The sequence below is a fragment of the Ornithodoros turicata genome, chromosome 5, assembly GCF_037126465.1.
Source record: "Ornithodoros turicata isolate Travis chromosome 5, ASM3712646v1, whole genome shotgun sequence".
In the NCBI taxonomy this organism is placed as follows: domain Eukaryota; kingdom Metazoa; phylum Arthropoda; class Arachnida; order Ixodida; family Argasidae; genus Ornithodoros; species Ornithodoros turicata.
This window is the reverse complement of record NC_088205.1, coordinates 69,875,957-69,889,191: the sequence shown is the minus strand read 5'-3', so window position 1 is coordinate 69,889,191 and position 13,235 is coordinate 69,875,957. Positions and strand designations below refer to the sequence as shown.

The following is a 13,235-nucleotide window of genomic DNA, read 5'->3' as shown; positions in this document are numbered from 1 at the left end:
AGGTTCGACTGTATTTCATTCTGTTCCAAAACACTGAAATTATGGCTTGGCCCCTATATGGCCCCTATACTCTTTAATCTTATATGATAGTGTTTCCGGATTTTCGGCCGAGTCTACACTTACTGGGGCAATTATGTTGATTTCAAAATTTGATGCCATGTGCGGTGGCATGTTACACGTACAGATGAGGCTGTAATAGTTTCTGAACAACCCAGGTTCGATTCCTGGCTTCAGCACCTTTTCCCTAAGTTGCTCGAATCCACATGTCACTTGTGAAAGAAACAAATTGACGTCCTGCCTCAGCTTTGCCATGAACATCCTTTAGCTTCTGAATTTTGAACGTAAGGGATGGCTTTAAGCACCGTTTTGTTCCTGGGCTGCAGGCATTATCTAAGCGTCTTCAAGGCAACCTTCCAGACATCAAATGAAAAATTCCCTGCCGACACCGTTAAAGTGCATGTGGGAGGGACGCCGCCCCTTCCTCAGGCGAAGTATACACAATTAACTTGAGCTAACTTTACCTCGCGATAGACAACGGTCCGCCTGTGTTGTGTTGGTCCTGCAGCACTAGCGATTTCGTAAAGCAGGCTTCACCTCACGCAGGGAAGCATCGGGTGAAGTGTCGGTGTGGTGTCGTTCATATTCGTGGAATAGTCGAACCTTCGGAAAACCGAATATTAGATACACGATTCGCGAATTGAATACTTAGAGTAATTCATATTCGATTTTAATTCGAGAACTGGAACATTCGCACACCCCTAGTATGTGCAGATTTCAGAAACCCATATTCCAGCGGTGACCATGTGATACTAGTGACCGACGCAGCAATTTGAGGATAACAGACAGTAATGTCGATTACTCTCTGAAGATTGTTGTGACCGAGACGACAAAGAGGTCTGGAGAGGATTAGCCTTTAATGTGACCGAACGGTCCTAAAGCCAGAGCCGAGCTAATGGCTCTCGCGTCGGTGCACGGTGGCGTGTTGCTTGAACCAAGGCGCGGGACGAGAATAGGCGAGTTCAGAAAATCCCAGTGCTCTTTGCGCACGCATTGCATCCTGGGCGCTTGCTGTGCGGGGAAACGAAGAATAATCCTTCACATTTCGCTTTCGCTGACCTTCGGACGTCGTGGACAATGGACCGGTAGGGAAGAAGTCGGAACAGTTTGGAGGCCACCCGTTTCTTTCGTATTAGTAAACTCCCAGAGTTCAAGGCGGCGCGCTAAGCACTCTGGGATTTTCCGAACTCCTCTATTGGCAATAGGGCTGCCACAAGAAAATGCCCGCCTTTTTCTATATCAGCTGCAGCAGCAGCTTTCCAGTGACGTTACAGGGTAGAAGGAATCCTACGGGTCGTATATCTGTGCAGGAAGACGCAAAACTTGGCGTTTCGTGACAACGTTTTGCAGATCAGGTTTGAGACTAACCGTGACAGGAAGCGATAGTGTGTCACGTTCTTGATCTGGTTCTGCCCTGAATTTTCCCCTCTTTTGAGAGCTGTTTGATCCTCATTTTTGTAGTACCATACAGGCCTTGCGAAATATCGCTTGTATGTCTTCGTACTTCTGTAAAGCCTCCTCGTCGTTTTGAACTCCCAGTACGTCATAAACGTATATAGAATCCTCGAGGAGGCTCAGCAGCCGATACACAGCTGCTACCAGTCGAAGATGATGACCTAGGGTTGCCGCAATGAGAAAGGCACTATAGAAGGCGTTCCAAACGTTACCCTAGTCATTCTCCATTCTCATCAAAGTCTCCACAGTCAAAGTACTCATCAGGTACATTGCCAATTTAGTTTGCATGCGAGTTTATGGAAAACGCATGCAAACCTTCATTTTTATGTGGTTTTATCATCTGCAGGAATATAGTCCATACGACCATTTAAAAAATGGTAGAATGCATAAATCAATAGTATACTATTGATTTATGCATTCTACCTGACTGAACTACCTGGTGACTGAAAGGTACACATATACGTGTGCCTCTCAGCCTCTTACTTTTACTGAATCGTGCAATGCTTCAAAGCCAATCACAGATTATGTGAAGTAGAATGGTTACTAAGTGACAACAGAGAGAAAAAATAGTAAAATGCACGAGAATCATGTATTGGGAGAACCAGAAAGGCAAAGCAAAATCATCTTGCTACCTATCGCACCCTCATAGCATGTGTCTGTCCGTGTTCCTAAGTTCTAACTGTAGGACAGCATGAAAGTACTGTTGTTAATAACTTCTCAACATTTCGAGCCTGTCAACAATAAAGTTTCACCGAAAATGCCCAGATGCAACACAAAAATTATTTCGTCGTATTTCCCAGATTTTCGTTTGGAGTCCCAGTTGGGTACTTTACTTGGTGAGAAAGTACTAGAAAAAAGTATTTCGAGTACAGTACAAAGTACACAATTTGAAATGTACTGAAAACAAAGTACTTGTACTCAGAAATGTACTTAAAGTAGTACTTAAAGTACTTCCCATCAATGGGCGAAATGACATATATGTATACTGTTGTGCTGCTTCTCCGCAGCAAAAAGCGATATCGCTATGGGTTGTAAACTTCAGGAGCACATCGGCTTGAAACGAAAACCACCGAGCAGACGGACGCCAGAAAACGTCCACGCTGAGACATAGTTCAATGCGCAATATCCCACACGTTCAGTCCGGAAACATACTTCTGCCTTGGGGCTGTCAGATCGAACTGTGATGAGAGTATTGCGCCTTAGTTCCATGCGTACAAAAAGATCAATGGAAGTTTCGCGAGGACTGTTTCCAAGGCACAATGCTATCGTTACGCGGTGAAGCTGGGTGTCCCGCACGTTCACACGATCTCCCCGGCCATTGTGATTTTTGGCTTTGAGGCAGCTGACAGCTGAAGTCTGCAAGAGCCATAAATGAGCTGAGGGCTGCCAAGAAATTGCAGCGATAACGGCGGTAACTGTTCTGCCGAGTGATACGAAACTTCAGGAACCGACTAGAAGCGTGTATCGCAAATGAATGCCATCAACGACATCATAATCCCGGATGTATTTCTGTCGCACCCTGAGGTGTGCAGCCAGAGGCCGACAGTCCTCACAGGTTATCCTTCTATATCTGCTGTTCTTAAAAGTTTTAGATAGCCAGTTCTTCTTTGCGTTGACTGGATACAGGTTATGAAAAACAGAGTCAGCCTCTCGCAACCCCACATTAACACTGGCTTAGCATTTCACTACGTAGACATGTGAAGGCCGACAGCACGGGCTAATATAGTAACGCAACAGCAAGTTAAATCGTAACACTTACCTTGGATCACATTGGTGCTATACCAGAGACACTGGTTGGTGTGCGAGGAATTTTCGAGACACGAACAGGCACGTGGTAGTTCTACGCTCTTGGAGATAACAGGAAGCACGCGTTTGATACACGCGTTCACCCATGCAGGCCTAGTCCACTAGACCGTTTCCACCATTTAGTACAACACTTACACAGCCGTCCGACTGCATAAGGTTTTGGCTCGAAAACAACGATTTCCACAGCGAATCGCCGACGCACAGCAGCCATGACACAAAGAACTGAGATAACACCCACGCACTGTACACACGTGGTGTAGCTTCAACAGTTTGAAATCGCGCGAATGTCCTGCCTTATCAATGAGAAGATATTACCTTTCTGCTCTTGCTCGGAATCACGCTCGGAAACAAAATTATAATGACGACAACTGTAAGGATGCTTGATAGAAAGGGTGCGCGGGTTCGTCATGCAGTTCCTAGCAGCTCCCCTCTTAGGCTGGCACTGGGAGACTGGGATGTGACCCAGCTTCGACTCCAAGGGGCGGCTGTGCCCTACTTTTTCCTCGGACGGTGTAAAGAAAATGTCGGCAGAGTTTCCCGTGAAGTCGGCCCAGGGCGTACGATTTCCCCCGAGCAACATACCGCCACATCGGCGGGCAGATCGGTCGGCAACCGCACGCAACCAACCGACAAACGTGTCCGCGGGCCGCGAAAGAAGCCAGGTGGCCGATGGGTTGTCGGTATAGATATTGAGAAATATCTGTGTTGTCTGGATGAAACTTTGAATATGGCATTTACGTTTATCTCACAGTGGAATACAACTGTAACGTCGAGACAGCCAACGGCTCTTAGACTGCCCCGTTAAAAGGAAGACTGGTATAGAGTCTGTGTTCCACCACAAGTGCATTTTAAGTTACCTACTTTAAATGCTTTGTTCATTCCGTAGTGGTGTCATAAATCCAAATTCCTATTCAGTTACAAAGTGACAATCGAAATCGTACTAACCTCTGTCTTGTCTTCGCACCACCGCGATCTGGCGTGGCTTACCGGTCCTTATAAAAAAGCACACTTTCTGTGCAATCGCGTCTGTTGCCAGTCTCATGGACATCAAGCAAGGGTAATGTTCTAGTTCTGCCACGCGTAACGACAGTGCATGTAGATATTCCTGTTCCGGTAATTTACATTTATACGCCAAATTAAATGCGACAAAGACATCGCCCCAGCGCTTCACATAATCCTTCTTCATTAGAGAGTTTTAGCAAACCGTTGGTAACGTGGCTTGCGTCCAATCGTGTCAACCGGAACCAATCAGTGGATAAGGTTCTGAGTCACACACGACAGCGATTGGCTCCGATTTGAACGATAACCTTACCAAGGTATCTCCATAACGAACCCTGAAACTGGGACAAAGCATACAACAGAAGTCTCCGGGTCTTAGTCTCTCTCAGGGTTCGTTACGGAGATACGTTATCACCAGCTCGCCTGCTTTTTAGCCGCTTTTTGCTTACCAACGGTTTGCTAAAACTCCCTAGTGTCAGCGCTATGTTTAAGGTTGTAACGGGGTTAAACAGGATGGCCTGGTGTGCAATTTATCAGTTGCACACGGTATTAGGTTCCGGATTAGTGGGCACTGATAAGTGTTTACCAATGTGTGCGTGCGAAGCCGAACCATCCCGAAACCGTCTATGTGACGCTGATATCGCCTTCCCTCTGTTGCCTCACCGATTTATCCAGACACACCACCCCCAGTGTTGGACGAGGGCCCCTCCCTTTTTTACCTCAGCACCCCCCCCCCCCCCAAACACACACACACAGTGGGAGAGGGGCTTTGTTATTTCATCTTCGGACTCATGTCGGCAAAGTGCATAAACATGTCACAACGTTAACGCAATATGATCCCACCCCATTTCTTGCAACAGCCCCCCCCCCCCCCCCCATCAACAAGGTTTTCACGCTATACTAGCCTTTCCAACCACAGCACATCATACCATGCAACCCCTGGCTGTAAATCCTTCTGCTTCGTGGAACAGGCAACATGGCCATTTGCACTCGTTCATGGACACACGACAGAGGTTTCCAAAAGAAAGGAAGGAAGAAAGAAAGACACATGACGCATGGTTTTCATTTTTTTGTATCAAAATCCGTCAACCAACGCGTCATTGGAGCGATACATCATACAGTCGGAGCAACATGATGGCCAACAACGAAGAACGTACAAATGATCCACACATACAACCAGGATGACCGATGGGCGATAGTCTTTCTTCCGAATGAACACTCACTTGCTCCACCCGATGATTTATTCCAGTCTCTGCAATATAGATTTCGTACGAACACATCCATTGTTCACGGTGCACACGAACGAGTTGAGCTTCTGAACAGGAAAGGGGCGTCTTGACGCTGGGGCCACAGAAACACTTGCGCCGTTTATCGTCTGTACTTTTGTTTGTTTGTTTGCAGGACCCACACTGACTAAGGCACATTCTTTCGCAATCAAGTTATACAAAGTCGTCGACTTCAACGCTGTTCGAAGTGAGTTCACGTGGCGGTGTAGGCGCCCATTTTGTAACACTGACTCACTGTCTGTGCGCGCACATTGGTATTAGTTAACTGATAACCACTATAGATGCTAACCTGTTTTCACCAACAACTCACGCAGGTGTTGCATCCTGTTTACGAATAACTTATTTCAACGATTTAACATTTTAACGCCCGAAATTTGCACTGTACCAAATGAAGAATTCTGGAGAAAAAGAAATATCTATATAACGAAAAAGGCGAGACCTATAGGCGAGGCCTTAGGCGAGACTTATCAGATGAGCCTGAAAAAGAGACGAAAAACAGCAAAATATAGGGGTTTGGGCTTTGCAAGCGACTACCAAATTGGGGGCCACAGGCTAATTATCTACGGTATAGCAAGTGGCAAGGCGAATAGGAGGAGCTTCAAATTTCATTCACTTCATGAGTGCAGTTATTTTTTTAATTTCATCGGAATTTTACTTTTCACGGCGAACCTAGACACGTATTCACTCCGATTCTGGAGAAGGTAAGTGATAATCTTTCTACAGAGACCTGTCTTTTGGAAATCAATAAATAAGTGAAATTCTAAGTTAGTGACAACTCAGTACCAAGCTCAGATATGTCTGTTTCTTACAGTCTTGTCGCTCAAAAGAGGTCAGTCAATGTTTGGTCGCCATATTCTTCACAGTATACGACCTGCGTTTTGAATGGCTTCCACAATATAGTGGTCATTGTTTGTGCTTGTCAGCAAGCAACCTAATTCGTCTCTTCGGACATTTAATCCATATAAATGCAACCGGCGTTTCATTCAAATGTCTGTGAAATTTCTTTTCTTCTTGAATCTCGGTAGCATTGAACACAAGACAAGAAATAAATGAAAATGAAACTTCTTGGGCTTAGTGCTTATTGAAATGCGGTTTGAATTCGCGAGACCAGGTTTAAAAACGCCGAGCAATATATAGTCTGAGCACGTCTAAGCATCAACCAAAGGACGTAACTCCATAGAGACAATATTATGAGCTGTATATGCATCCCTTTAGATCCTCGTGAAAGAGATTCCAGGCTTTTCGACTGGAGAGAATTTAAATTGCCAGCCATATAACACCCTCCTACTTCTAAATTTTTTTTGTGAGACCACATAAGGTGAAAAACCTATACGAAAATACTTGAACCTCACTGAAGTTTTCTTGCCGGAGGTTTCGAGATTGGAGGCAGCTCTTTAAATGCGGCCGTTGCATAATAGAGCTATTTCCTTAAGTGCCGCTGGTCTCGGGCGCTAAAATTGCCTTCCAAAGATTGAAATTTCTCCTTAGCTTGTTTTCTGAGATGATCGAGGATTCTTTCGAGCGACAACGAAACAGCGTGCGTCCCAGGCGCTCATATTCGGAGGTAGCTTTCGTGTCAAGGTGAATTAGATACAAGTAAGCTTTCTTGCATGCGTTATCCATCTCCATTTGCTGCACAGAAGGTAAGGAACACGGACCTGCCGTTTTCTCTGGCTTATCTCTGACTGCTGTCAAGACCGAGTGTTCTCAAGATAGCAATGTATCCCCACTGACTTTAGAATCTGCACGCTTACAGAACACTAATAGTTGCACGCCAACCAAATATGGAGCAGACACGCACTTGCAATTGCAGTGGAGGAAGTAAGAATCGCGCTGTGTCGTAAATTATAACTTAAAGGGGCACTAAAGTGCAGAAATTTCGCCTGTCGGAAGTTTTCACCTTCCCTCTTCTCTGCTTCTCAAGCAACGGAGCGGCGTCCCATTGGTGTCCTAAAGAGATTGGGCAAATCATCTGAGTAGACCAATGGGAGGTCGGTCCCGTTCCCTTTGAGTTGGTACCAAGGTAACGGCATCCTTCATTTCGCGAGGAGAAATTTTTAGAACTTTAGCGCCCCTTTAATCTGTCCGCATAGCGTGTATTCACACGAACGACATTTCCCAGAATACTCCAGCGGAAGATGCGAAAAACGTCATAGCTTTCTGCTGTCACGTGGGCGCGAGCGCTCAACGTCGTGTCTTCACGTACACTGCTAACCGTGGCGCCACAAGGTGTTCCGTAGCAGACGACAGGAAAAGACGCTAACGGTGTCGTCTGCAAAGTGTCGTCTGCTAAGTGCGTAGTACGCTACTCCCGATATTCCGGCACCGTATGAATGCTCAACATAACACCGGGCGGAACTTCGGCTCCGTGAGCAGTTTTTTTTTTGTTCGCTTTTTTCTTCCATTGGAATATTCCGTGAAGATGTCGCTCGTGCGAATACACGGATACAGTGGTGTTCTAACAATGACTAAAAAGCTCCAACAGGACACCATCCACCCTTTCACCTCAACTTCGCAGCGGGACCAGTCTCAAGATGTGTCATCAGGTGTGTGTTGCACCGTTTCACTGAGATCATTATCTGCACACACTATATTCTTCACTACAGCCTTTCACCATACTGTACAACACATCTTAAAGTCCTGATGTAATCTATAGTAACGGTTATGTACAGCACAAGGAGTCGCTGGCGCACGATGTCGCCAATGTTTTGCAGGAACACGTTTAAAAATTTGTTTTGCAGGTCTTTATGACAGTATCACGCACGCCACACTATACTTCCGTGCCGTCACCCGTCGCTTCCGGAATGCTTGGAGGCAGTTCTTGCGGGTACGAAGTACCTGGAGCTGTTCTGTAGTACGCTGAAGGGTGATCGTACGAACTACCCCAGTGTGACCCCATAGGCATGGGTGGAGGTGATGGTGATTCTTGATGCAACCCCCGCGAGTCTTCAAGTTGATCTATGAGGTCAGGCCCCACACTGCCCCGAACCCTCCCTTCTAAGTCCCTAACGCGCAAGGTTTCCAGTCCACCGTATAAGGACGAATGGCCGTCTGAACTGTCGTCGCCGATGATAGGCCGTCTGTCCCCCTTCGTACGTCGTAACGTATCTGAGAGTTCGTTCTGAAGCCTGAAGTGCAGGTCATCTGGTGGCGGGGGGACAACGGGCATTGGTACGGGAATTGGGCTTCGTGCTCCTGCTATTGACCTTCTGTCAATAGTTCCTACTCGGGATGGGACAGAAGACAGTACAGACTCGTCAGTTGAATACTCGTGGTCTTTCAAGATCCAAACACCGGACGGGGTACACATTTCTTGGTTCGGATCCAACGGCTCAAGTTCCGAAGGGAGGCCATTGTAACTGTCGGCCATCATCAGACGAGGCGGCTTCTGAACGGGGTTCACAACGGCAAGAAGTTTCACGTCTGGAGTGTCTTCTGCAGAAGGGAGCTGTTCCTTGCCGATATCGTTGTGGTTAACGACCTTATGGTTGACTACGACTTCGGTACGTTTTTTCCGTGTGCTAGGATGACTTCTTCGACGCCCTCTTCGACGACAGAACCAGAGGACCAAGCCAAATACAAGAAGGACTGCCATAGCGCCGACAACGATTCCGATGATCATGCCGATAAGAGGATTCTCACGGTAAGATCGTTGCTGCTGTTCTGTGGATTCTCTTGCCTGCTCTGTCATCTCGACGTCTGAAGATGATCCTGACGCTCGCACCTCAGTGATGGCCGTTTTCCTGTTAACTGCTAGACTGTAGTTGTGTTCTGCTTTACCAGCGCTATTCTTCGCAACACAGGTGTACGCTCCAGCATTTCTTTCTTGCACGGAGGTTACAGTGAGCCAGGATAACTTCTCTCTGTCTCCAGCAACTTGCTGTGTCACCCAAAACACCTGCGCTGCGTTCACACCTTCAGTATTGTTGGTGATGAGGACGTCCTTCAAGTACCACTCAATAGCAGCTAACGGATCAGCGCGTACGCGGCACTCCAGAGTAACGTTGCTGTGTTCCTGTGCCACTATGGAGTCCAAAGCGCTTGGATTTGTATTCAGGAAAATGGGGGCACAGGCGAGGTCCTCGACAGAGACCGCGTTCCATAACTTGCCTTTTAAACGCGGTGGCTGTTGACATATGGGCCAGTACACTGCAAACTTGCTTTTATCCAACCACGCACGAAAAGAGCGGAGGTCGCAGTCGCAGCGCCACTGATTGCCGTCAAGTGCAATTCCATGAAGGGACTTAAGAGGCAACATCGCCTTCCCGGATAATGTCTGCAAGCGGTTGTAGTCCAACTTGAGGACATTGAGGTTGCTCAAGCCCTCAAACGCACCAGGTGAAATCGTCTCTAAGCTGCATTCTGTCATCATTAGCGCAGACAGTTCCTTAAGGTCAGCAAACGCGTTGTCCGGCAACACAGTTATGGGGTTCCCGTTAAGTAGCAATGTCCGGAGATGTTTAACATGAATCCAAGCTCCACTGGGCACTGAAGCTAAGCTGTTCCATGACAGATCAAGCTCTATGAGGTTAGACACTTTGAACAGGGCACGATCGTCCATGTGAGCTATACTGCAGTGGGATAGGTAGAGTTTCTGGACGTTCACAAGATTTGAAGAGAAGAACGCGTTCTTCGGCAACACTTGGACGTTGTTGTTGGTGAGGTTAAGAACCTGAAGTCCTTCGTCGATTCCATCAGGGAGTCCAGTGAGCGCAGCGTACGGACATTCGGCGGTCTTCTTGCCACCTCGCCAGATGCACTTGCACTTGGGGTGACAGGAGAAGGCGTGGGCAGCAGGGAGCAGCGCAACCGCCGCTGACAGGACGAGCGCGAGGAGCTGGGCTGGCAACATGGTGCTGGCAAGGGTACTACATGGCCTCCTCCGGAGACCGCGGTTCAGCTGGCGCCGTCGCTGAGCCCGTTCTTAGATCAGGATACGTCTGCCGTGGTGGACATGGTTCCGGATGATCCGTCAGCGGCACTATATGGAAGAAAAAAGACAGAACAGTTTGTCAACACGTATTCTCTTTCTCAATCCGCTGCCAACAGCAGCAACCTCTTCACGCCGTCAACACAATCACTTCCGTCACACACAATACATAGAAATCGCGTAAGATATGTCGTTAGATACTTGTTATTATGTTTTTTCAAGTTTATTGCATGTTGTTATTGGATTAACGATGTAAGACTGCAACAACAATAACAACCTTTCCTTAGGTGATCTGGGGTAGCCGGCCCTCGTGATGAGGGCTACAATCCCCGTTTTTTTTTCTTTCAATCATCATCAACAACAACAACATAGATGAATGGATGATGATGATGATGATGTGGGATGTTTCCTTGCGTTGAGTGCAGGACCCTACCCCATTCCAAAAAGGTTCATATAAAAGGATGACGAGGGAAGGAAATCCCTACAGACTGCAAGTTGGAGTAGTCGGTACGGATTCATGACTCTAGAGCTGCCAAAAACAACATGGCAAACAGAGAGACGCACAAATGATCAGCACTTGCTTGTGTCAGCTCTCGTGTGATCAGTTCTTGTGCATTAAGGATATTTTGTGACTCAGCTGGTTAGTCAACAATACAACAAGTTTATTGAGACTTGTCCCATCCTCCAGGTAGCAATACAAGTTTATTGCATGTTCACATATATGCATAATATGTAAATATATTTTCTCTATATAGTTTATTGGGTCGCGGAGCAGTCTTGGTCCTCGAAAGATTTGTTCTTAAAAGTCTATTGGGACTTGTTTCACAAGTTTATTGGGAAAGGCAGATCGACTCACTTTTTTCGCGACTCGTCTAACCAGTCAACAATACAATAAAGTTGATTGGGCAACAATATTCGCCAACAATACAAATACAATACAGGTACAATACATGTTTATTGGACACAAATAAATAAATAAGCGTGTCGGCGCTCTTCCGATGCACATGATGTAGCGTTACGCTTAAGTGCGAAAGCGATTAATAGTGCAATAAAGCAATAAATAACAATATGTAAAGCAATTAATATTGTAGCGTTTTAGAACTGGCCACAGTTGTTGGCTATGTTGGAGAAAATAAGGGGAATCGGTAAATTAAAAATACAGGAAATAGTAGGGTTAAGGAAGGTGGGCTCACTTTTTGTGTGTGTGTGTGTGGCTCGTCGAATCAGTCAACAATACACGTTGATTGGCTTCGGTACATTTCACTGTGCACCGCAAATATCACCAGCCACACGTGTAAACAAATGTTCTGTGTACAGTTATATATATATATATATATAGGTACTAACAAAATATGAGGCAGACAACGAAGATGTAGGAAGTAGAAAAAGGGGGGAGTTATTTATTTGCTAGTGGAAAGTTAAGGGGGAAGTCAACGTTGCGGCGGAAGCTCCGCCTTCGTCAGGACGACCTGACGAAGGCGGAGCTTCCGCCGCAACGTTGACTTCCCCCTTAACTTTCCACTAGTAAATAAATAACTCCCCCCTTTTTCTACTTCCTACATCTTCGTTGTCTGCCTCATATTTTGTTAGTACCTATTTAATTTCGCGGTCGCCCGAACCCCTTTCTTCCAGCATATATATATATATCCCATATATATAAGTCCCAAACGTCGCCACACCAGCATTGGACAGCTGTTTCGGCCGTATTGGGCCTTCATCAGCAATGCGTAGGTGGGCGACGTTTGAGCCCCTCTCCCGGCCCCTCCTTGCGTCTTGTGACGTCAAATCAGCCGAGCACTTTTATTGGCTGCCAAATATCCTCTGCTACGACTTGTCGACTGCTCTGCTTCAGACACGAGACGGGCGGCGCCAAATACAACCGTAAAATGAAAGAAAGAAATGAAAATGAAGGAGAGAGACTCACTATATTGTCACTATTATCAATCGTACTTTTTACCCAATATGTGTCCAAGGGGTTGTAATCCTAAATGCTCCTCCTCCTGACGTATGTTTTACTTTTTGGCCTTTCCATGCTCATTGGACCTGGGTTAGAAGCTAGATGTCTTCTTGATGCTATACTGTTACTTCGGTATTAGGTTTAGAACTTCTTGAACGTCTCTAATATCCTGAGCACTTTAATCATATATCCTTAGCACTCGTTAATCCGAAAGGGCGCTCAGCGGACGCGCAATAATAGGGGTGCGATTCCGCTTAATTGCGGTAAGATGTACATAGGGTAGACAGGACACTGTCTAAATGAACGCCTACGAGAGCGTGAAATTAAGTTAAGAACCTGGAGGCAGGCAATTCGCAACTGGCGGCCCATGTGATGTCGTGCGGGTGCGAGCCGGATTACATGGCCACTCAGGTATTATTTAAATCCAAGGACGGCCACGTAAGACAGGTCGTTGAAACGAAGCACATAATCGACAGAAGCAAAACTGTGTCACAAAAGCAGGAAGAAATGGAATGTGGTTCGGATGATAAAGGAGCCGGTGTTATCACAAAGATCTGACGTAGAACGTGTTGAACACACGTTTGTTGTTGTTGTTGTTGGCTACATGTTGAACTCCATCATCATCTGTGTTCATCTCTCATCATAATCTCTCATCTGTTTGCACTTTCTGTGTGTAAGCGTACTAAGGTAGCCAGTTCGACTTCGTCGAAACCCACATCCCCATTGTTTTCTTTATCATATCAAA

At 46.3% G+C, this 13,235-nt stretch overlaps 1 protein-coding gene across 3 annotated transcripts in view; it reads right to left on the bottom strand.

Moving 5' to 3' along the window:
- Nucleotides 1–5,371: 5,371 nt before the first annotated feature.
- LOC135394665 (leucine-rich repeat-containing protein 24-like) overlaps nucleotides 5,372–13,235 on the bottom strand; it is a 255,982-nt gene continuing 248,118 nt past the window's right edge. For all 3 annotated transcript variants that reach the window (XM_064625519.1, XM_064625517.1, XM_064625518.1), the window contains one exon: nucleotides 5,372–10,584. In XM_064625519.1, the coding sequence (XP_064481589.1) occupies nucleotides 8,374–10,455 (2,082 nt within the window). In that variant the 5' untranslated portion in view covers nucleotides 10,456–10,584 and the 3' untranslated portion in view covers nucleotides 5,372–8,373. The remainder of the gene's footprint in view (nucleotides 10,585–13,235) is intronic.